We start from the raw sequence: 25638 nt of genomic DNA, 5'->3' as shown, positions 1-25638 counted from the left end.
TTCATGCATTAAAAAGGGTGTAAAGACAAAGTTACCAAAATTGGGATATTCACAGCATATTTTTTGTTTCCCAAAATTACCATCATGCCTTGATAAATAGTGTCATAGATTAGACTGATAAATTAATGCATGGATAGGATTGGACGATTATATATGAGCTTATTGGAAGCAATAAGCAAGAGTGTCTGAGAGAGAAACATGTCCCACCTCTACAATGGCTCCAGTGGGCTGCCTGAGGAAGTGTCTGTAGCACTGACGAAGGCCGCTCAGGTATAGCGTGTAGATGGAAACATGGGTGCTCGTCTCACCCACTTCTGTGGCTATAGCCCCAGGGGATTCGCACCCTCCAGACACCTCCTGGGTCCAGATGTAATCATACACTGCCACCTAGTGAGAGATTCCCCCATCCCCCAACTCATTAGAAACTACTCAAAGACACAGCTATGATCAAACAGCACTAGATTAGCTAGTTGAAAAGTCAGCGAGGAGAGACTGTAGACGGCAGGAGGAGAAAGAGGTCACCATCATCAACTTCTCCACCCAACAGTGTTATGTCTACATGTAGGTAGGTGCTTACAGGAAATCAGGCCCAGCTAAAAATGAAAAGCTAAGTAGTGAGAAAACGTCTCTGTAGTGCATACATTCTGGTAGGTATGCACACATTCAAACAAAGGGTAGAGGTGAGAAGGGTTTTAGTGCCACATACCTGCACAAATGCTCACTTTGATGCAATTACCTGCCTGTACCTTTGACAACAGTTCAGCACTTTTGAGATGAATCAAATCCCATACCAGTTGACAGTAATCCTCTTTAATTTAGCCACTCTTCTTCAGCTTTACTGATGATCCGTACTCGCTGGGGCAGGAATGTAGGGGATCAAGTTGCCAGATTACTCAACCAATTCTGACCCTGGCACGACACACAGCACACCCACAGCCTGGAGAAAATTTATTTTAATCCGTTTTCTTAATAGAATAAGAAAAGAAATGCACGATATGCTATTTGCTTGTAATAATAATGTTCTCTAACCTATGCTGAAGAGGTCCAGGTAAAATGAGATCAGATGTTATGAAGTTAGTTTTTAATATATTTCCATATAGTATGGTCATGCTTATTATTGGCTTCTTACCATTTACTATGGCTGTACTTGCTTCTGATGAGCTAACATTCATTTAAATTTATGACTAAATGATGGCTTTACCAGGTATCAGCTTGCACAGCTCTGATTTGGCTGATCAGATTCCTGGTGTGGTGTTAAATCCCATACTGCATAGAACATACCAGCAATCCAAGTGTGTAGCAAGGCCTTAACATCAGTGTGACAAGATCAGTCTCTCACCAAGCTGAACTAGCTTACATTCAACATAATGTCATGTTTAACAAACAAATACTAACCACAAACACGTAGACATTTATTTAAATAATTGTTTCTACAAACAGTATTTATGCAAATGCGAGTGATTTAGTCAGCATTACAGTTTAAACCCTTTTCTCGGATATGGTGAGTTGGTTGTGGAGAAGTTAGGAGGAAAACAGAAACTATTGAGAGCGGGAACAGATTCAGGGGCATCAGTCGTAGAGATAGAGAAAGAAGCCAACAGGCTAGGACAGGCCTGTTGCTGCATGTTATTTTTTTTTTTCGAAAGCACAATTCCGTTTCCCATCCTCTACCTCATTCAGTTTTCCACTCTCTCACTGTTACTTTTCATGGTTCTTTTCTACAGGCTTAATCAAGGCTTAAAGTTTATCAACTATAAGACTCAAGGTGACCCTTCAGCTGGCCCAGTAATTATGACTCTGATCAACAACAACAACAAGCAGGAACAAAGTGTTGTTGGGAAAACGAGGGCAGGGTCAAGCTAAAAAAAACTTAATTTCAAGTCAGTTTTTCAGCTACTTAAAGGTGTTGCGTACACTGACTGACGTTACTATTAGGACAAGAGTCATTACCGAATGCAATTAGACACTTCACAAGTATAGAAAGCCCGGAGAGAATGCTCACATTGTGCACCATCAGAAATTCTGAAAGGCATCAGAAAGAAATTACCTAGTAAATTAGAAACACTCCCCTTTCCCAATCACTTCCAACCTGAAGTGTCTTGTGTGTCAGGACCCGGTGTTGACTGTGCCACATGTGTGTTCTATATTGTATTTTACTCTACATAGTTTAATATGAAAGCATCCCAATTCCAAGGTTGTACATTACGCAATACCTGCTCAAGTCCTTGTAATCATGAGGAAATCTGGCACTCTATAGAGTCTGGCTCAGTGCTAATCTGCATGGATCATTGTTTGGGGGTTAAAATGCTCATATACATAAATACATCAAATTATAACTTAAATATATCATTTTGATCACTTTTTTCTCATCATAATTCATCTACTGAATATTTTTATTAGCATAATGAGGAGAGTAAGTAGGTGTTATCCCGGTGTGTGTGTGTGTGTGTGTGTGTGTGAGTGTGTGTGTGTGTGTGTGTGTGTGGTAGAGTGGTTTCTGTGCCATTGTCCCAGCGCTGGCACTAAGTGACTGATTTAGACTCAAAGCCTGGGTGTTCTCAGAGAGCCCATCTGTGGATTAAGCAGATAGCATTCAAGTGAGCTAACCTAATTCTAACCAATCTAGTCTGGATTTATTGTGGACGTCTGTACATGGGGATCTGATAGAGCCCCATATCTGTCCCTTTATTTGCATCAACAGAGACAGCAACTGCTTCTTTGAGGACTATAAACATCAAACCATGTCTCCAAACCCTGACATAAATTCTGCATTTTACAGATGTTACGGCAAATGCACAGACAGGCCAGGATCCAGGAAGTGGAAATAAAAACGGCAGCCGAAGCTCAACTCTCCTCGAAATGAGCCTGCGTCTGCTCCCAGCCAAATGAGATTACATGTTTCCAGATTTGTAAAAATGGATATACGAAATTTGATAAGCGTCGCACTCAAGTGTAAGTGTCTCCTGTATTCAATACATTCTTAATGCACAAGCTAAAAGAGTGTCGTACAAGGAAAAGCTGCTTCATAATAGAGTTGTAGTTGTGCTGATGGAGAGTCATATGAGACTGGTGTGGATTATACTATATGCTGTGCAGCACCGAGAGGGAAAGCCACAATAACAGACTCCAGAAACAAAAGGTCAAATAAACGTATGCAGATTTGAAAGACCATATATGAAATAATAAAACTATAAAGGTTAGTAATAACAAACCAGGAAAAGCTACACATCATTGGCACAGCACCGGTGTTCTGCCTCCACAAACTGGTTTGTTGTCTTTTAAATTCAACTTTTATTAACACCACATATAGAATAATTGTTGCCATCTACATCATCTACTGTAAGTGAGCAGAACAAAAGAGAAGAAAATCATAAAGGCTATTCTTCAGGAAAAGAAAAAGGTCTAAACAAAGCTTTGTATCATCTCGCTCTCAGTGATCCAAATAAGATAGTGCCATCATTACTGAGTCTACTCATCTGCAGCGCTCCCTTTTTAGCCTAATTTTACCTTCCATCTGCATACTCGTTGAGCTAATTAAATCTTTCCCTTCTCTCTCGCCATCTCTGTCTCTCTAGTCATCTGGATGACAAATAATGCAATGCAATTTTGGCACATTATTATGTATGAAATGTGAGGAATAATGTATTCCACTCGGCTGAATATCTCTAGACTTGCATGTAATGAGCACAACAGCAAAGTCAACTGTGTGTACGCATGTGTGTCTATGTATATGCGTATAAGTGAAGTTTCTCACATCTGCCTTCCTCACGTTCTCACCCACCTCCTTGCTGGTGACCTCTGTGATCAGAACAATCCAACCAGTACTTGGAGATACACTACATATAAATACATACATCACATACACAGACAGATAAGTAGATATAGAGATAATGATAGAGTGAAGAGTGAGAGAGTGATAAAGAGAGTGTAGTGTTGCACCTGCTGGATCCTCTGGGCTCCTGGTTCTGTCCCACTTGGCTTTAATTTACAGTGGGGAAAAATAATTAGAATCTCACTTTTGCGAAGAGTGGAGTGAAAATGTAAACAATGCTTCCCTGCGGGCGAGTGCTTTATCACAGTGACAGGTGCATTTGAATGAGTCTGTGTGTGAGTGTGTGTGGCGGACAGCCTGGGTTATTTATGTGGTAGTGGCACATGGCAAGTCTGGTACAGTTGGATATGATAGAGCACAGAGCACAAAGAGAGGATTGGTCGATCGAAAAGGAATGATGGACAGACAGACAGAACCAACAGGAGCCATTGTGTGCCAGTGAGAGATTTACATCACAGACATCCAGTGATACAAATATAAATATGTATAAAGATTACAGAAAAAAAAAAAAAAACTTATTGATGCTTACTTATGCGTAAGATGTAAACACAGACCTAAACATAACCATGTCTGGGAACACATAATTTACATTTTTTAATATCTCTCAATTTTTTCTCAACAATTTCATGTTTTTGCTCATTGACACATGCACACAGATGCACAGACCCCAGGCATGCAAGCATGACCTGGTCAAGCTTCCAGTACTAGGACACTGTGCAGACACTTGTTCAGTCTGCTCAACAGATCTGAATCACATGCAGATATATAAACCAATAAATAAGAGAAACTACAAGAGTGGTTCACAATTTCCATTCATTTGCTGATCTCCAATAACCTGTTTATACTGATCAGAGTTGAGGAGGATCTGGAACACTGGGTCTAAGCACGCATTGGATGGGACGCCAGTCCATCACAGGGCCACATGCACACACATTCTTATACTTAATCACACCTCAGTATTTACATTTAGATTAGCCAATAAAACTAACATTATGGTAAGGGAGGTGTTAGTAACTGGTGCTAGAAAACCCAACTGAACCCAAACTCACAACCAAACCAGCAGTGAAGCGGTAAATGTATTCTGTTCTGTATTGTGCACGGACAAACATATCTGACGTGTCTCCTCTTAATGCACCATAATGCATTCACTTATCAATTCTCCATAAATAACAGACCAGTAAAGTGTGTGCATGTGCTCTACAGTTCTGTTCCAAATACAACCGTCTCGTTTGATTAATGCCTACATTTGAACCATAATGTTTACATAATAGCGATGCAATTTTTATGTCATTTCTGTGAATGCAGAGTTCTATGGCTGAGAGTTCATATTGGAAAGCAGCAGAGCAGATGCATTGTAATTCTAATTCATATTCTAAACCAGCAGATGTAGAAAGCTCAGCTAATCAGAGCTCGGTCCCACGCATGGATAACCCGCACATTGCCAGCCATTAGAATAGAATTGAAATAGGCTATTATTGTAGACTTGTGGAAGAGGGAGCAGCCAGTTTATGCAATTAATGCTGTTCATCTGCTATTTGGATCTGCAGAAGCTGACTGTTACCTGGTAAATGCTCAGATATGACATGGTAACTGATGGAAGAACGGCATGTTTTAGTACTGCAAAACCATTCATCTGTCATTTACCCAAGTGTAAACTCAGTCTCTGCACTAAAATCCTAGCTGCTTCAATGTAAGATTTAGAAAAATTTTAAATACTCAGAAGAGAATAACACTAAGAACTGAGAAAGTTGGAACAAAGAAGGTAAAAAGGCAAGGTGAGACACTTCAGGTGATAACATCTCATCTGAGGATTATCTAACTGATGCATCTGCATAATTCCCTGTCACTAATCTGCTTCTATAAATGCTTTAAAACGCCTGTTTAATCCATAAACAATTCCTTAAGGTGATCTTCTACTTACTAGCAAAGACCAAAAGTTCCTGGGAGAAATACTTTCTAAGTTTTGTTTGTTCTCAGGGTTTAGCATCTTGCAGTACGCATTTAAGGACATTCTCATTTTTTTAAAAATAAAATCTGCAACAAGGAAATGATGCATAAAATGTGCTTTTGGTTAAATTATATTATATAATCTAAATTATTTTATTATATTCCTATACATTTCCTGAATGTTAAAAAAATAAATGAATAAATAAATAAATAAATAAATAAATAAATAATAATAATAATAATAATAATAAAAAGAAGAAGAAGAAGAAGAATTTCACAAACATCACTATTTTATTTCCTTTATATCATTATCCCAACACATTTATTTATTTATTTATTTATTTATTTATTATTTGAAAGCATCATATAGAAGAAGGTAAAGCAAAAAAAAAGCAAAAAAAAAATAAAAATAAAAAATTATCAACAATTCAACAGCCTAAAAATCAATCTTAGACAAAGACTTGGACGATTTTACTTTAATCTACTTTCTCAAATAAATAATACATATTTTTAACGGAAGGCTAAAATATTTCTCAGTTGATGTGTATTTTTAATTGGTTCTCTTTTATTCCAGTATGAGAAAACAGCTGTACAATGTCCTTTTGCGTGAACAATTCTGCAGCATTATATACTGCTCCTAAACTTAAAACGAAATGTATTAAAAAAAAGAAAACCCTCTAACCCAGACTGATACAAATGCTAAAGATTATATTATGATATAATGGTAAACAATATCACTAGTAGGCTGGTCTAATATTAACCTAGAGCATACATAGTCTTTCTTAAAAATTCCATTCATCCAGAACATCTCTAGAGAATGTTCCCTCATCTGTCGACAGTTCAATTTGGTCCCTCTGTTCTACATTATGAGAGGAGGAGGGGTGCAGGATCTACGAGAGTTTGAACATGTGGACCTAATTTTGCAGCTTCCAGCTGCATTTGTTTTGACAGCTGACTTGGTGAGCAACATATTAGGATGAAATGAAATGAAAAGCCCATCTCCAATGTGTCTGCTGAATGAATCTCCCAGATTTTGTGGAATCAGTCAGTCTAGCTCTTTAGCTAAATGAAAGACTACTCTTTTTTTCAGACCTTTGACATACATCTGATCTACAAAAAAATCAGCAGCAATGAAAATATTGCTCATTATCACAACGAGGTAAAATTACAAAACTTCTGATAATTTCAGATAAAATGACTATTAACCTCTATAGTAATGATTATTATTTGTCCCACACCACCTTTTATTGATTAGAATTAAGCCGGACTTGTTGAAATGTAAAAATTCTATTGATAAACTTAGAGTCGAAACCACTCAAGATATTAAAAAAGTCAAAGAATTTAAAATCTGGCTTCGTATAATATTTAAACCGGTGTCTGAAATGATGTGATTGTACCTCTACTGAAGGGTAAAAACAATGACGGTACAGAAATGAACAATTCTTAGATAAGATAAGAATAAACTGATCCCAAAAAATAACAGAATCCCATGAAACAATATTTTTAGCATGAATCAATACATCATCTAAGCATACATGGACAATGTTTTAGGAAATAAGCTTTTCTTTAATAAGCTTTTTTTTTTTCATTTGTGAGTAGATGAATAATGTCATACAAAATATATACAAATACATGTATATACACCATGTATAACTCTAAAAATCACCTGGTCTACTGTCACGGTCATCATCTGTTTGTGTGAGTCCACTGAAGCCTTACAGTCCTGTTCTTGGCTGAGAGGAGTGGAATCCAATCTAGTGCTGTTGTCTGCCTTAAGGTTTGATGTGTTGTGTGTTCTGAGACACTTTTCTGTTCACTATGGTGGTTATTTCAGTTATTGTTACCTTCCAATAAGCTAGAACCTTTCTGGGCATTCTCCTCTGAATGCTCTTATCCACAAGCTCACAAACTCTCAGTTATTATTATTATTATTATTATTATTATTATTATTATTATTATTATTATTATTATTATTATTATTATTATTATTATTATTATTATTATTGCACTATTCTGAATAGAGTGTAAAAATACTATTGTGTACTATAGAGAGAAAATGCTCAAAATATTTAATACACAAACCAATATAGTAAATGTAAATGCACATGCAGGGAAATTCTTTCTCTACCTCACGCCTCACGACTTCCTGTACCATTGTGTGGCTGCACAACTTTCACACATTGCTGCCCAGCAAAAGCTGTTGACCTTTTCTCCACGGCATGCCCACCCCTTGCCTAGTCACATCTCATATTGTGATGTGTGTGTGAGGGCTCTGTAGCCTCAGGCCTGCCAACCCATGCACAGCACTGTCCACTAATAGCATCCTGTAATTGAAGAAGCAGCTCTCAGACATAATGCAAGCAAACAGCTTTGTAAAAGGGACGTTGGTGTGCTTGTAGAGGGGTGCAGGTGCCTCACCGTGACCCCAGCAGTATCAGGTCAACCCCTCCCTTGTGTCATTTTGTCATGTTTTTGTTCCTGTTCGGGGTTTGTTTTCAGGGAAACCTGCTTCCTCTGTAGGCTCACAGTGGAGCCGGAGCACCCGGTCACGCGCTGCTAGTCAGCAGGTGAGAATTAACAAACAAATTCTGTGTCTAATTGTCTCATGAGCATAATGGACTTCTTTCTCATGTTACAGTATTTGTTTCTGATGTTTAATGAATGTAAGCATCAGTAGAAGAGAGTGATGTAGAATGTTGTGGCTGCACACACATCGGTCAGACTCATAATTTCATAACAATGTCTGTAGGCTAATAGATGGTGATGCAATGTAACAATTTGTAATAGCAGCGGTTTATGCTGTTATTAACTATGCACTGAATCTAAGATTGAGGCCACAGATCACAGTAGAGGTCTTCCCTATCACTCACTTAATAATATATGAGAGAGAGAGAAGAGAGAAAGAGAGAGAGAAAAATCAACACAGTCTGCTCATCATTAGGCCTCAATTCTGCAGTCTGCCTCTCATGACAGCCCCCCAACATACCCACCAATCCGTTGTTTTGTAAAGCACCTTCGGTGTTCCCTAAATTCTGCCTGTGGAAACACATTAAGGAGAGACGGGGAGACAAACGCTGTGGCTTTGTTAGAATCTTGATGCAATTTTAGTTGCGAAAACATCTCGGGGGCTATCAGCGGCCATTAGCAAAATCAATGTCACCATGAAGTTTCTGGAGAATTATGGCGAAGATTAGAGTTCTGGCACACGGCTGCTCCGTCACTGTCAAACACTCGGTGACAAAACAGTTTGCATTACCTGCTAAAACGCGGCAGGCATTAGTACCTCCCTCCCAGGTACAGTAATCAAGAAGGCGACAGCAGACAATTAATGAGGTCCATCTGCACCAATGGCTATACATAATTAATGCCCTCATTACACACACGCTATGATTTTAGGCACCACTTCATTTTCTATCTCTCTCAGCTCCATGCAGTTGCTTTACAATGCAGCACACAAAAACTGAAAAGAAGATTAAATAAAGGGTGAGTTGCCTACTTCACATAGACAGATAACTGCCATCAGTGAAAGCTCTGCTGCACAGTTTTGAAGTTGGAAATTGTTGCAATTTATACTGAATATTAAATAGGCACAAAAAGAATACGCACAACTGCTAAATCTAGTGGCATTTATGTTATAATATTCAGTACTCAAATGTTAATAGCAGAGTGTAATATCTTAAACAGGAGCAATAATGATCATCACATGGCCTGAAAGAATATAAGCCATAATATAAAGTTAATTAAAGAGTAAAAAAATCGGATTATGTTTTATGATCAGCTGCTGAAAATTACACAGTGTTTGATGATAGTAACACCAGGCCATTTGTGGATGTGTTATTGAATGTGGATCTTGTTTTATTGTTTTAAAGCTCATGGGAAACAAACTAGCATTAACACTTTACTACAGTTTGGTCTTTAAGCATCTTGTTTGTAGTATATTGTGCAATATAAATACTGAATTAAAACTGCAGTGTATGTTGCCAGGTGTTTAAAGGTAAAGCGTAACTTAAATCTTTTCATTATTTTATGTGGCACCGTAAGACAAAGAGACACCAGAGACTCTGTGTGCGTTTGTTATTAGTATTTGTTGTTATAATACTGCATAACCGTAAAACCACTGAACCTCACTTAAACCATCATGAACGATTCGATTAAGATCTATTTGCGTCTTCTGTGGAGAAATTCCAATTTTCTAAGGAATGGCAGCATCAGTTTTCTCCACATATGTAAATGTAGCAGTGTAATCATGCTGACTTATGGTTTAATTATTTCTACCGCAAAAGTCCTCAGCTGTATGAATCTGTCATGTAGTGAATCTTTAGCCATGAGTGCTAGAAGCAGCCAGGCTTAGCTTATAGGTAATGCATAATAATACCAAAATGATTATCTTTCTTTCTTTCTTTCTTTCTTTCTTTCTTTCTTTCTTTCTTTCTTTCTTTCTTTCTTTCTTGTTTCCTGTCTTTCTTTCTTTCTTTCTGTCTTTTTTTCTTTCTTTCTTGTTTCCTGTCTTCCTTCCTTCCTTCCTTCCTTTCTTTCTTTCTTTCTTTCTTTCTTTCTTTCTTTCTTTCTTTCTTTCTTTCTTTCTTTCTTTCTTTATTGTTTCCTGTCTTCCTTCCTTTCTTTCTTTCTTTCTTTCTTTCTTTCTTTCTTTCTTTCTTTCTTTCTTTCTTTTGCAAAAAGTAATAATTTTTTTCTTTAACTATACTGGGATTGTTATTTATTTATTTGGCAGACCTGAGACTAAAATTAGGAATACCATTCTTTTAAATAAAGTGATATTTAGAATTTCATACAATTTTATTAAAAGAAAGGGATTTACTTAACAATAACACGTGAATGAATTCATCAACTAATCAGCACCAACTGTGTTTAGATAAAAAAAACAAAGCTAGATGATGTAGTGCAGGCGTCATTCTCTAACAAGTCGTCATTTAACGGGTCAGTGCATTAGTGTTCTTTAACAGAGTCATACAATTTTGTAGAGCCTCTCATGGAGAGAATAACGACACTGGGCCTGTTTTAATTTGACGTATTCTGTTTAGGTTTGTACATGTGGATGCCTTCCCCAGTGTAGACTATAGGTTTAATGGTTGTTTCAAACCTGTGATCTTGTGCTCCTGTAACCATGCTGTGATCATCTGGATATGTTTGCTAGTCCCACAGACTCAGGGGCTTCATTTTGTGAGATGAGCTCTGGAAGAGTTTACAACTCTTCCACCATCATGATGTTGAGGAAGGTCATGTCTAATAGGTGTTTGTTTGTTTGTTTGTTTAATTTGATGATCACAGTAATCAGATAAACAATACAATAAATTAAAGAACTGTATGTGGATTTTATGGTAAAGGTTTTCCACATGCTGAATGACAAAAAGTGATAAAGTGGATAGACAGATAAGTCTAGTTCAGTAAATACTGAAACCAAAATAGGTGAAAAAATTAGTTTTTCATATTTATATGGTAAAAATAAAAAAAAGAGATATTTTATATGAAATATATAAACTAAATATATAAAACTAGATTTAAATCAATCTCTCTCTCTCTCTCTCTCTCTCTCTCTCTCTCTCTCTCTCTCTATATATATATATATATATATATATATATATATATATATATATATATATATATATATATATATATTAGTTTTATTTACATATGTTTTGTCCAGTATTATTTGATGCTTTATAGTTTAGTGTTGTTGTAATTGTGTCAATCATTTCCTAATCTAATGATTAAATTTTTTTTTTATCTCTCTTATGGTTATTTTTATAAACTGAAAATTCTTAATTGAGAACATTAATATAAAACAAAGGCCAATATATAAAGGGCTAAAGCCTGCTAAAATATTCACTGTAAAATCAAATGAATGTTTGAAACATCCGATAGCTCAGTTTTTGTACTTAGAGAAACTTCAGATTCTCCTTCTTCTTGTCTTTCCTAATGAAAGCCTCATGGCCTCTTGTTATTAAAATTGTGCCTCTCCTACATTAATTGGGTTCATAATAAGAAACATGCTGGATTCTCTATGTAATTGCTACGGCACATTTGGAATACAGTTTTGGAAATGTATTTTTAATGAAAACCACTGCATCCTGACCTAATCATATCAACCTTCTCCTATCTAATTAAAGATGCAAAAATCATTAGAGTTGCAAAATATTAGTTTCAAATTTGTCTCAATGCTCCCTTCCCTATCTGCATACGTTTCTTTGATATGGTGATGATAAATAGTTAATGAGATATAAATGACAAAATTTGCATGTAGGCAAATTAGTTTAATAGGGATATGTATTTGGAGAGTTGAGAAAGTCACCCTTTTTTGCAGGCAGAACTTGCTATAATAATTATAAAATAATGGCCCAGGCCGTCTTATTTAAATGAAAAATTGCCTAGCTGGATAATGTTAAAAATGGTGAAATGCAATAACCCTAAATTTTCATCATGCTGGCAAAGGGCTTTAATGTGTTATCATTTTATCAGTTCAATAAGGGGGAATTAGGGGCAATATTAGGAAAGCAGTGATTGCTGTAATTCTGGAACAGAACTGTACAGCGACTGAAGGTTGGGATGAAGAGAGGAGATGGTGAAAAGTCATTGTCTAAATGAGAATCATTGCAAATGCATTCCACTGTTCTCCAGACACACACAGCTAGTGAGGTCTTACCCTGTATGTTACGTACTAAGCCCTGAAGGTCAGAGAGTAAAAAGATTGAAGAAATCAAGAAAGTAAAAGCAAAACAAAGATGTTGAACTGACGGCAAAGAACGCATGTTAATATGTGAACTGTAAAAAAACAATGGGGGGCTGTGAATTTTACCATAATTTACTCAAGACAAAACCCTTTAACCTTAACCTTCAGCTGAGTGTTATACATCAGTTGGAAGTCTTTTCTAAAAGCATCAGCCAAAAGTAAATATACTGGATTATGCGTTAACGATGGGTCTAAAGGCAGGTATTTGTTAAAATAGCCTTTCTTCAGTGAAAAATAAAGTAAAAAGTTAGAACCTGGTTTCCGTGGTCTAATCAAACAATTGCTGAGATCCAGTTTGGGTAATTATCTCCAATTAATTAACATGAAACTAAAGACCTCTGAGATGAATTTGTAGCTTTCAGAAATGTAACTAAAGAATCATTTACATTACTGTATCTTCAAACTCCATGCATGAATTATCAATCATCCTAATTCCTGATTTCATCAGTTTTTTCAATTATCATTCCTGTTCATGAGCAGTCCTTTGTGATGTTACAGGAAACCATTAGAGCATGTTAAAATGCCATTAAGCTTTGATAGACTCACTTTAAATACCCAGAATCAGAACTGTGTTAAAAATCATTTACAAGAAAAAGTACATTTTTAAAAATGGCTTTCCTTCTTCACATAGTCTAGGAGTCATGACATGAACTATCAGCCAGCAGTTGGGCAATTTAGCAGAAGCAATCGAATGGATTAATATTAAGCCTTTTTTTAAATCACACATTAATCCAGCTAAGCTTTTGGGCTTGAGGAACACTGAGAGATTTGGCAGTCTTTTTGATGGTGAAAATGGTGGTTAAAACACACGAGACATCTAGACCAATGAATTAAAGCAAACGATCTGCACAAACCTTTCGTCTCTCGCCATTGAAACCTCTCCATTGCTCCGCATTTTTTACAATGTAACTAAGCTCCTGATTGGACACTTCTAAATCATCTGGGATAAAAAATGCCCTCTCTGGACTGTGGAGACGAAGGTACACATCCAGGATTCTGCCATCATTATGGGACCTGGAATAAAAAAGAAAGCCCACACAAGAGTATTAATCAAATATAACCATTTATCCCCGAATTGCTCTCATCAGCTTAGAGGTTTTTTAATTAAACACAACAAGCATTTACTTATTTATCCAAATTAATAACCATGTATTATTGAACTGCATCTGTTATCCAGTCAGTCAATCATGCAGCAGCAGCACAATGCATAATATCATTCAGATACAGGTCCAGAGTTTCAGACCAAACATCAGCTTCACATCAAATACTAGAATGTGTAAAAAGTGTGATCTCTGTGTCTTTAACCATGGCATAGATGTTGGTGCCAGATGAGCTGGGCTGAGTATTTCAGAAGCTGCTGACCTAGCATTTTCCAGGGTTCACAAAGAATAATGTGAGATACAAAATACATCCTGTGATCAGAGTGTCTACATGCTGAAACACAGTGTTAATGGGAGAGATCAGAGGAGACTGATCTGAACTGCCCGAAGATCTGTATTAACTCAGATAAGCACTCTATAAAACTGTGGTAAGTCAAAGGTATCTCTGAACACACAATGCATCAAACATGGTGGTAGATGATTCAGTAATTTATGAATACTCATACTTTAATTCTTCTGGTACCAACAATGATATGTTTGATTAATATGTGACCTGGAGTATTCTCATTTGTCCAGGATGCTGCATCGTTCCTGAGATTTCCCTATTCTGATGTTTGAAATAAATGATAACTGAAGCTCTTGACCTGTATCTGCATTATTTTGTGCTGCTGACATATGTTTGGCCAATTGGATAACTGCATAAATGTGCAGGTTTACCGGTGTTCCTATTAATGTGAATATGAGTGTACTGGATATGACAGTAACACAGTCACACCAGAATTATGTCCAAATCATGTGCGTTAGTGATATTTGAAAGTTATTATTTACTGAAAACACATATACACTTGTATACACTTGTCTGTCCACATAATGTAATAGACAATTCATTAGATGCGGTGATTGTTCTTCTTCTATTGTGTCCTGTGGTAGGTGCTGTCGACAGTAGACAGGGGTCACTAGTCTAAGCAGCCCCAAATGCAGCATTATGTGTTCTGATACCACTGAATCATGGTCAGAGTAAATTCTTTTAGGAATTTGGTTTAGAAAAGTTAATGTGTTGGATACAGAAAACATGGGAAAGGATAAGAAGCCAAGCAACATTGACAAGGGCTAAGTTGTGATGGCTAGAAATAATAGCATCTCCAAAATGGCAGATCTTGTAGGGTGTAAAACTGGTTTGCAGTTTTAAGTACCACCCAAATGTTTTCCGAAGGGAAGGACAACTGGTGAACTGGCAACAAGATGATGGGCACCCAAAGCTCATTGATGTGAAAGGCTAGAGCGTTTGTTCCAGTCTACTGTAGAGCTACTGTATCACAAATTGCTGAAAAAGTTATTGACATAATTGCTGAATTGAGCAGCAGATATCAAACATCTGCTAGATGTGCTGGATACACAAGTCTCATCCATGGAGGCCCATCTCACAAATGACATGAATCAAAGGATCTGCTGCCTATGCCTTGGTGGCTGAAACCACAGCACACTTACTGTGGACTGAATACCAGGAAAAGTATAGCGCTGTGATAAATTGTAGCATTGTCAAACACAATAGCTCAGTTGAACTGTTTTATCAATTAGCACTATTCCATTCAAAATGAATGTGAAATGAGAGGCACAATATGGTTTAGAATTGAACTCATGTTGCACTGTACACACCCAGTTTTATAGAACAACTCTTGGCATGGGTTCTGACACTTTGGAAACCTTTTTGAGCTGTGTTGTCTCACTGGATAAACAGAAAAAATAACTTGGCTGTTAAGGTGTGCCTAATATCTTCACTCTTTCATACAGTAAATCCTAGCTTTAGCTTAGCCTCAAAGATCTGTGTGCAGGGATAAGATGGATGCTTTGTCTGATGAGGAGTGCTTGAGTAAAACGGGGAAGATGGAACGGCTATTGATTGGAGTCTTGAGGTGGCAGTGCATCAGACATTTTCTCATCTAACAACTTGGCTTCTGTTCAAAACTCTCTGATCTTCGACCCCAACAAAGGGATTTGGTTCAGTTAAAGGGTAATCGGAACTCAAATAAAACTCACATGACAAAAAAGACTAACTCATGCAAGAGAAGAGCTTACTGTCTCAATGGGAGAAGGCAGAGAGTGATGTCTGTTGGCTATCATATGTAAAACATGACCTCAATGCATCTGAATAACTCACATACACGGAAACAAAGCAAGATTCAGTTCACTGACATGACCATGCTTTCATGGCATGGAGTGAATATCAGACGGTTTCGCACTGATATCTTTAGCAACGATTTACAGAATTGGCAACAATTAATGTTATGATCATATCCAAATAAATGTAAGTAAAAGAACATTATTGTCAACAATATTGTCCTGAACTAGACTGACACAAGACCTATTTAACATACTATTTATTTCATTATTATGTCATAATTTCTATGCATTGGATATCCTGGTTTATTCACATACAATGTTCAGGGATAGATGGTGTTTTTATAAAGGTCATTTTTTCCCCCCATACTTGCCAACTCCATGTAACATCCCGATTTGAATTATTTTCCACCCATGATCTCTAGTGGTCTTTCAGGATACGTTTGTCAAGTGTGATCTTTTTGTGAATATCTAACATCCAGCAGAAAGATGCCAGACAATACAGTGAGGTCACACATCATACTGTAGAGTAAATACAAGTGTATTCAGTGTGGTGAAGACCAACCTACTCCAGTCCAACACATAATAACACTTTTTAATACGTCTACTCCTTACATTGAAGCCATTTCAATGTAATTGAATTGCACATCACACTAAATTTAATAATGTGCTTAATGTAACATTCTGTTTTTCCTTTTTGCAGGGAGTGATGCAGGGCCTGCTAAATGTAATTAAAAAACAGCTATCTATACATGCAGCCTTGGGAGGTATTACAGAAATAGGTCAGCTGGTGTGTCATTGTCTCTCTTCAGGCAGCCCATAGGAACATCTTAAACCACAAAGCATGATGGGTAATAAACAGGCCTACATTTAGAGTCTATGCTTTTGTCCCAGCGCTTGGACAAAAAATGACAGATAGACATGACACTAACACATACAATAAACAGCAGAGCACAGAATCTCTGAAGCTTCATTAATACCAACCTAGGATTAGAGCAGTTTTATACCTTGGACTGGAAAATAAAGCCAGTTCCTAAAGCATTATTCAACTATATCTTGTTTACACTATTGAATATAGTCTATTATTTACTTGCAACAGTAAACATAAAAGAAAAATTACTGTGTGAAATGCATTGCAGACACAACGGTGGTCAGGCAACTCAACCACTACAACATCCCTCAGGCACCCTCACACCAACTAACCCCAGAGAGCAGGATTTCATTTCATCAACTCCATTTAATTTTTTTTATGCTGGTCCTTTGCTCATCAGCAATCACTTGAGACTATTAAATCAAGGTGCATTATATCAGCAGCCGGTTGCCAGATGAAGGCACAGAGGAAAATGTCCCATTAAAGCCTATTTATGATGCTTATCATTTTGTGAACAGGATACCAGTATTTTATATTATGGGCAGAAATGTTATGCACCAGAAAGGTCAGGGGAGAAAAGATAGTGTGTCCAAATGAAATACGTAATACTAGTGGGGCAGCTGGACTTGGATCTCATTCCTGCACAATCTGACCACTCTCATCCACTCTTCCAGAAAGCCAGTGCAATCCTGCCAGTAAATAAGCTTGCGAATTCAGTCAGATCTCACAGAAAGTCTAAGCAAATCTGTCCAACCATGACCACTCCTACAGAAAGCCTGACCTATCCCATCTGCAGTAAGTCTGACCTATCCTGTCCATTCACACAGTTCACAGATCACACTTCTGATGCAGTGCCTTTGTGAATTACATGTCACTCATAAAACTGAGCAGGAACAATTGAGAAGAGTGGAAAAGTAGGAATTTCAGACTGAGAGGACAGTTATTTTTGCTTGTATCTACCTGATAAATTTCCAAATGAACTTTATTTCTATTTACTAAAATACAATGAACTAAGTCATTCCATTTTTTTTTACCCTACGGATAGACTGTAACTGAGAAATGGCATAGAAAAATAGAACCAGTATGAGCCAGTCATGTGCACAGTGTCCAGGAATGATGCAGATTACAGACAAATGAGTGTATTTTAGTCAGATGTTAATTATTAGCAGAGAATACTGAGTTTGTGGGATATGTAATAATGACATTTAAATAAAATTTTTGCACATAGTCCACAGGTAAATACAGAGCTGATCGGCCCTATACGCTCAGTTGCGTAGGGCCCCGCAAATTACGCAAGGCCCCGCCTCCCCCTGCCGAATTTTACAGTGTGTGTTATTGTTTACTGTGTAGATGACAATATGAAGCGGAGCTATCCATCTGGCCATGAAAACAGAAAAAAGAAACAAAATGAGAGTGAAATGCGAGAACAGCAATCAGGTCAAGTTTGATGTCAGCAAGAGCAAATAACAGTAAAGTTAAGTTAAGTTGATGTGTTTCTGTCTCTAGTCTCTATCTGACTAGTTAATTTAGCTGTGCAGTTCTGCCAGTGCAAGTGTGAATGCGTGGCAAATGTTTACATAGCTCATGGGTCAGGTAGGAGGGCCCCTTAGCAGAATTTTGCTTAGGGCCCCAGGGAGGTCAGGATCGGCTCTGGGTAAATAAACATAAATATTATTAGTCAACAAGCCTATGAATGCAACAAACAGCCAAAAACAAGAAAACTTTCCAAAACATGACGTTATGACATGGCTGCTAGTAACATTTGATTTATCTTTTTTTTAATGATACTAAATTGCAAATTACGTCTAACAACTAACTTAGAAGGCATATTCTTAAACATACAACATTACTTCTTTTTAGCTGGACCACTATCATATGTCATAAGATGTTCATTACTCTTTCCATTTTGCTGAATCATTAAGACAGAATCACTTGCTTTTAAGCAAAAACTGTTTAGAACAATATATTAGGCTGTTTTGCTATTGTCTGTTTAAATGCATGATAGAATGACTATTCGCTGGTGGTGTTTAGTCGCATTGCAAAAAAGATGACTAAAGTCTATATGTTTGTGTGCTTGAATATTGTACTATTCTGAATATTTTTACTGGACACTATGTAGCAGGTCTATCATAGATGTTTCAGTCAAATACCAGTAAAGACCAGCTAAGGAAAACATGGTATACATTATACACTCACTCACCCACTCACTCACTCACTCACTCTCACACTCTCACTCACTCACTCACTCACTCACACTCTCACTCATTCACTCACTCACTCACTCACTCACTCACTCACTCACTCTCCTCAGCCTCCCTCACTCCTCACTCTCAGCTCACTCACTCACGCACTCACTCACTCACTCCACTCACTCACTCACTCACTCTCTCACCCACCCACCCACCCACTCACTCACTCACTCACTCACTCACTCACTCACTCCTCACTCACTCACTCATCCACTATCTCACTCACTCACTCACTCACTCACTCACTCACTCACTCACTCACTCACCCACCCACTCACTCACTCACTCACTCTCTCACTCACTCACTCACTCACTCACTCACTCACTCACTCACTCACTCACTCACTCACTCACTCACTCACTCACTCACTCACTCACCCACTCACTCACTCACTCACTCACTCACTCACTCACTCACTCACTCACTCACTCACTCTCTCACTCACTGACTCACTCACATACACACACACTCATGCATGCAGTGAAAACTATTAAGACTATATTAATACTGGGTATTCCCCAAACTACACCACCTCCACCAGCCTGGACTGTTTGAACAAGGAAGGTTGACTCCATGGATTCATTCTGTCTCACAGAAATCAAGATTTCTCAGACTAGGCTGTTTCTCATCTTTAATTGTACAGTTTTGGAAAGTCCCACTGCAGCCTGTTGTAGCTCATCCACTTTAAGGTTCAGTTGTATTGTGAATTTGGGATGCTTTTTGATTTTATGCATTGCTCTGCTGCCAAATGATTAGCCGTTTATATACTGTACATAACAGTGTCATGCATAAGTATTCAGACCCCTGGCCAATTCCTGCAGCACGTCCGGGGAAATCACTATTATATACACCTTATTTGAACATGCCACCAGCACACGTTCCTTGTCAGATGGTCTGTCCAGTTTGTCTTGTGTGTCTGAGAACCATTCTGCCTTACTTCCTGTTCTGCCTCGCCTGTTTTTGACCCTGTCTGTTGTCCGTTCCGGATTTCTGCCTGCTCTGTGCTGCTGTGTCTGTTGGTTTTGGATTATTGAACTGTCTATTGACTTGGATTACTGCCTGCCCTGTGTTGTGTCTGCCTATCAGTTCTGGATTATTGGACTGTCTATTGACTTGGATTACTGCCTGCCCTGTGTTGTGTCTGCCTGTCAGTTCTGGATTATTGGACTGTGTTTGAATAAGATTACTGTGGCTGTATTGCTGTCTGTTCTCTCTTCACTTTATCCTGCATTTTTCCCTGCTCTCATTAAAGGCTTTAACTTGAACGCTTGTCTGCATCCTGCATTTGGATCCGAATGTTACCTTTTGTAATTCATCCATTTGGTCTTGATATAATTGACTGGTACATCATTATTCACTCTCACCCACTGAGCTCTGTAGCTTCTTTAAAGGGATTATTGGCTTCTCTGTGGCTTTTCCCATATGTCATATCTCTAAAAATGTGACAAATATCTTTAATGATTCACAGGGGGATGCTGATATTAAGGTAAATGTGTCCTCATTAGGGCAGTTTATTTCATCAGTGTAAACTGTATGTGTTCAGAGCACGGGGTTGAATACATGCAAGCAAGGTTTTGTTTTGTTTGTTTGTTTGTTTTTTTTCCTTAAAAAAAGGTTTCCCAACATAAATCCAATGTCACTTTGCAATAATTCTTAGTCTCAGGTTTAATTTATCACATGTAATTCATTAACATGAGAGTATTCATAAGTCTAAATACTTTTGTAAGGAACTGTATGTATCTATATAATGCGTAACTATTTTATATATGAGCCTGCACACAGCCTTGTGAAACAGTTAGCGCAGAGGAAATACAAACCATATAAAAAACTTTGTGGCTCAGGCTCACCTGAGAAAGTACATGTAGAGCATGGTGAAGGAGAGAAAGAAGAGGACGATGTACAGGAAAAGGGTGATGAGAATTCCGGCTGTGCCTGACTGCTGCAAGCGATGGAAGTGCCAGTAAAGCTTAGCGGCATCAGCCACTGGCTTTTCTGCACTGTAAGACAGACGCTGGAAGTGATGTATACACACACGCACACACACACACACACACACACACACACACACACACACACACACACACACACACACACACACACACACACACACATTATATATAATGAAAACACTTCTGTTTTAACATTAAATAGACAAAACTTTGTGCAGTGTAGGAAATTTTATACATTTTTCTAAGAATAGGGACCTCTTGGCTAACAGAACAGGTACAGTAAAGTAAGACAGCAGTTGGGATGTGTGTGTGCTCCACTGCTGCTGCACCATTTTCAGCTAATTTAAAAAGCGACATTTATTAGGTAAGCATTGTTTTGCAACAGTGCAAAAGCAGTGCGAAAGCTGTACGATTAGCACTTCAGTTCAAAATAAGGTTTACCATCCTCACATTTAACTACTTTCACACTGAGCAATGTGGTGGAAACAGCATAATTAACTGGAGGTCCATCTAGTCCAGCTAATTCCTGATCCTTTTAACTCTCTTTCTAGCAGTAAAATGAAACCCTGCATACAATTAAGCACCATTACCAAGCGTAAAGTACTACTGATATTAGTGGGGTATCAAAAATTAACCTTTTACTATTTTGTTAAGTTACCACAGAAGCTATAAATAAATGTGAAATCCTAACAATGAAATAATTCTATTAATAAAATAATAACCTTTAATAATCCCTAATAATCCCTAAAATCCACCTTCCAACCATCTCAAGATGTCTTCTCTATTTCTTCAGTCACTGTCCCAAAAGGACCATTATGGACAGTAACCTTTATTTTACCTGCTAGACCCAACATCAAGGAACATGTCTTCATCTGTGAAGAATCAAACTGGCCCTCAATGCAAAGTGAGCCACAGATCTCAGCTGTATAGTTTCTGATATGCAGCTGCAACAGCAGCAGGAGTTACAGTATTTATATACACTGTGGTAAATACAGTAGGTTAAGATAAAGAGATTGTTAACACGGTGACAAAGTGGCTTGCCTTTTCAGCTTTTAACTCACCAGCACACACACACACACACACACACACACACACACACACACACACACACACACACACACACACACACACACACACACACACACAAATCCTCTCCTTAAACATAAATGAGCTTCTTTGCTGAATTTGTACAATGTATTACAATTTTTAAGTTTGTTAAATCTGAAATATTTTCAGCTATGCATCAGTTTGTACATAAAATGCCTTAATCTAATGAGGTTTAGGTCATGAATTCATTAATTTTGAAAGAAGAAGAAGAAGAAGAAGAAGAAGAAGAAGAAGAAGAAGAAGAAGAAGAGCACTGTTAAAATTAGGCCAACTGGGCTTCCAGAAGCTATGTGAATATATTTCAGTACAGCATCTCGGAAATCTTATGACGTTTCGTTCAGGGTAATAAATGATGATGTTTAGTCAGTACAAATTTTTATAAACAATTGGAAATGGTATAAAGTAATAAAAGTGCAGTTCTTTAGTTCTCTTCATGCTGAAAATAACAAATGTATTTCAGTTGATCACAGCAGTTTGTGTGTGTTTGCACACACAGACACAGTCGCGGGGGTTAATTATGTAAGCCACAGTGAAAATATGCGAGATTATGAAAATATGCCTGCAACAATTTTGCAGTACAGCAAATGAAGGATATAATCAAATAATACTGTTCTATAACTCCTGTATAATCAAACCGTTCACAGAAGCTTAGAACTTATTGAATAATCATAAACTTCTAATCAAGCTACATCTCCCTCTCTCTCTCTCTCTCTCTCTCTCTCTCTCTCTCTCTCTCTCTCTCTTTCTCTCTCTCTCTTTGTGACAAACTCTCACTTTAACCCTCAAACTAGTTTAACTTTGTATTTCTAAAGTCACTTTGCTACAATAATTTAGAAACTTCTATTTACAGTGCCAAAATGCTCATATGATTTTATGTGACTTACCCCAAGGACAGCGTCTACAGTGAAGACCGCCAGAGGGTCAAGCACTGTCCACACTCCCAGAGCCATGATCAGCTTTGACAGGAAGGAAGGAGTTGAGCCAAACACTAGCTGACAGAGCCATCTGATCAGAAGCAACAGAAACATAGCTGCATTCAAGGTCAAGGGCCCCAACAACACCAGCAGCAGTTCCTCCAGGGTGAGCAGGAGAGAGCTCTGATATACTAAATCCACTGTGTGGGCATGGAAGCAAAACCTAGACAGGGTGGGTAAGAAACAGAGAGGGGGAGAACGGGGGAAAGAGGGTGATTCTTGTGTTTATGTGGGCTTTGACACACATCAGAGAATAGACAGTGAGAAGATAAAGATAGTGTCTGTTATAGTGATCTCTGCTAAACCCAGTTCTGGCTTATATCCACTGTAAATACAGAAATTTGTTATAAGTTAGAATGGATAAAACTGTGAAGACATGATTGTGGATCATAAAGGATAAGTTCAGCTTCGACGTATGTTGACTAGCAGGCTGCACAGTTTCACTGAATAGGAGGCCTCCTAGCTCTCTTAATTTAGCATTTGCAGGACGCTGGTCTTTTTGTCTGTTCATTAATTTCCTTTAGCATGCGTGAGTGAGGCAGCACCACCCCCCATTACACCTGCATCGGCCCATTGGAGTTCCTCTCCCTGACCAAACGGGGCATCGAAGCATAAGCAAGTCTTACTGGGAGATTTATAGAGAATACAGACAGGTGACATTTTAAAGGAAAAAAATAACGAGTTTTAGTAAGGTGTTGGGCAACCACAAGCCACCAGAACATCTGCAATGTGCTTTGGTACAGATACTGCAAGTCTCTCAAACAGTGCTGCATAATAAATGCACTCGTTGTTCATCAAAATTAGTATTTTTTTTTAGTATTTTTTTGTATATTTGCTAGTGCTATTTGATACACTTGAACCTGTAAAGACCAGAGATTATGATGCTTATAGATGCTTATGTAATTTTCATCCTCATTAAATCATTCAGTGAGTCCTATGGCTGTGGTTATGTCATCAAGGAAGTGATTGCTCCCATCAAGATGAAGGTGATTAGTCAGAAGACGTCTGCATTGACTTTCCTCTGGACAAGTAGCGTGAGCCATCTTCTGCATAAGCGACATGAATCTTGACCAAACAGTTTATCTCACCTCTAAAACTTACTGAGAAACTTCATACATGTCTCAGAATGAGCTCATTCCACCATGTCACTGGCAACACTTCTCATTTAGAAATCATAGACTTGTAACACACTGACCTAAAAGCATGACTGACAGGGAGCATAGCAGAAATGATGAAGTTTTGTGTGTGTGTGTGTGTGTGTGTGTGTGTGTGTGTGTGTGTGTGTGTGTGTGTGTGTGTGTGTGTGTGTGTGTGTGTGATAACTCCAGTCCTGTGGAGAAACACAGAGAGGATAAAAACAGATAGACACAAGGAACTTGTCATCTGCCACTGCACCTCACTGTTACTTGCTGTTTATCCCCATTTCCCCTTTGCTCCCTCTGTCCATCCATTCACTCAACACAATTCTAATTCATTTCCCATGTTCTGTGGTGTTGATTTGGTCTGAAAAAGAACTGGGGTGTAAGTATATTCACTGCACCTCTCCAAGACAATAAATTAAATCAACACCACATGCACAGTGCAACCAGAGCATCTGACTTCATTTTTATTATATTTTTTATGACAAATGCCTGTTGACACAATAACGCATTCTAAATTCTTTCCACATAGTGCATACTGAAGGGAGGTTGTGAATGGATCTAAAATTGTTGAACTTCCCCCATGTGGAGTCATTAAAAGCTAAGGGAGGGTTTGTAAATAAGACAGATGTTGCACTCAGTATAGAAAATTCAGGAAGTTATCAAGCACATTGTAAATGCATAAAAAATAGCATTAGGAGTTCCAGATTTTGTGGCTTCAATTCTTTAAAAAGTGCATATAAAATACTAAAATGTTGCTGTCTTTCCATAATTCTCTTTATTTCTCTTCTCTAAAAACACACTCAGTTCAGAATTTGCCTTGTTGTCATGTGTGCTGTCTCACTCACTCACTCACTCACTCACTCACTCACTCACTCACTCACTCACTCACTCACTCACTCACTCACTCACTCACTCACTCACTCACTCACTCACTCACCCATGTACTCATTCACTCACTCACTTACTCACTCACTTACTCTTTATACGTCTGTCTCACCTGTTGACAGGAACGTTTCGAACATGAAGGTAGAGCCACTGGCTGCAGTAGTGCAGGTAAAGGCGGGGAAACCAAGTGAAGAGGATGAGGGTGAGGAGGAGTGTGAGCTGGCCAAAACTGGGCCGAGGGATTCCAGATAATCCAAGCTCTGTGGGAAGCATACGCCATACAATGCGCAACCGCTCTGCTGGACCACAGCAAACAATATTATAGAGTGGAGCAGCTCGCTGAGATCTGGGAGGAACACACACACACACACACACACACACACACACACACACACACACACACACACACACACACACACACACACACACACACACACATGTATTATACTGTATGTATACACACACTATATACACAAGCTCAGTGCAAACACAGGATAAACTTCACACACCAGCTTCAGAATCATGGGCTGTCTATCAACTAGTGTTGAAACATGGCTTAGGCGTGACTAAGGATCATGCTGAAAGAAACACCAAACACTCTCTCTCTCTCTCTCTCTCTCTCTCTCTCTCTCTCTCTCACACACTCTCTCTCTCTCTATTCCTCTCTCACTCACACTCTCACACACACACACACACACACACACACACACACACA

General features: G+C 38.2%; 1 protein-coding gene across 4 annotated transcripts in view; it reads right to left on the bottom strand.

Annotated features, from left to right (window-relative positions):
• ofcc1 (orofacial cleft 1 candidate 1) overlaps positions 1-25638 on the bottom strand; it is a 79671-nt gene that overhangs the window by 4272 nt on the left and 49761 nt on the right. For 3 of the 4 annotated variants that reach the window (XM_027169841.2, XM_027169860.2, XM_027169851.2), the window contains 5 exons: positions 25036-25269; positions 22807-23059; positions 20714-20877; positions 13382-13541; positions 208-387 (listed from right to left, as the gene is read on the bottom strand). In XM_027169841.2, the coding sequence (XP_027025642.2) occupies positions 208-387; positions 13382-13541; positions 20714-20877; positions 22807-23059; positions 25036-25269 (991 nt within the window). Of the gene's footprint in view, positions 1-207; positions 938-13381; positions 13542-20713; positions 20878-22806; positions 23060-25035; positions 25270-25638 lie in introns of all 4 variants that reach the window. The other variant, XR_003444240.2, reaches the window with a different exon arrangement.

Source organism: Tachysurus fulvidraco, chromosome 25, assembly GCF_022655615.1.
Source record: "Tachysurus fulvidraco isolate hzauxx_2018 chromosome 25, HZAU_PFXX_2.0, whole genome shotgun sequence".
Taxonomy (NCBI): domain Eukaryota; kingdom Metazoa; phylum Chordata; class Actinopteri; order Siluriformes; family Bagridae; genus Tachysurus; species Tachysurus fulvidraco.
Note: the sequence above shows the minus strand (reverse complement) of the source record. Positions and strands in the feature narration are given on the sequence as shown.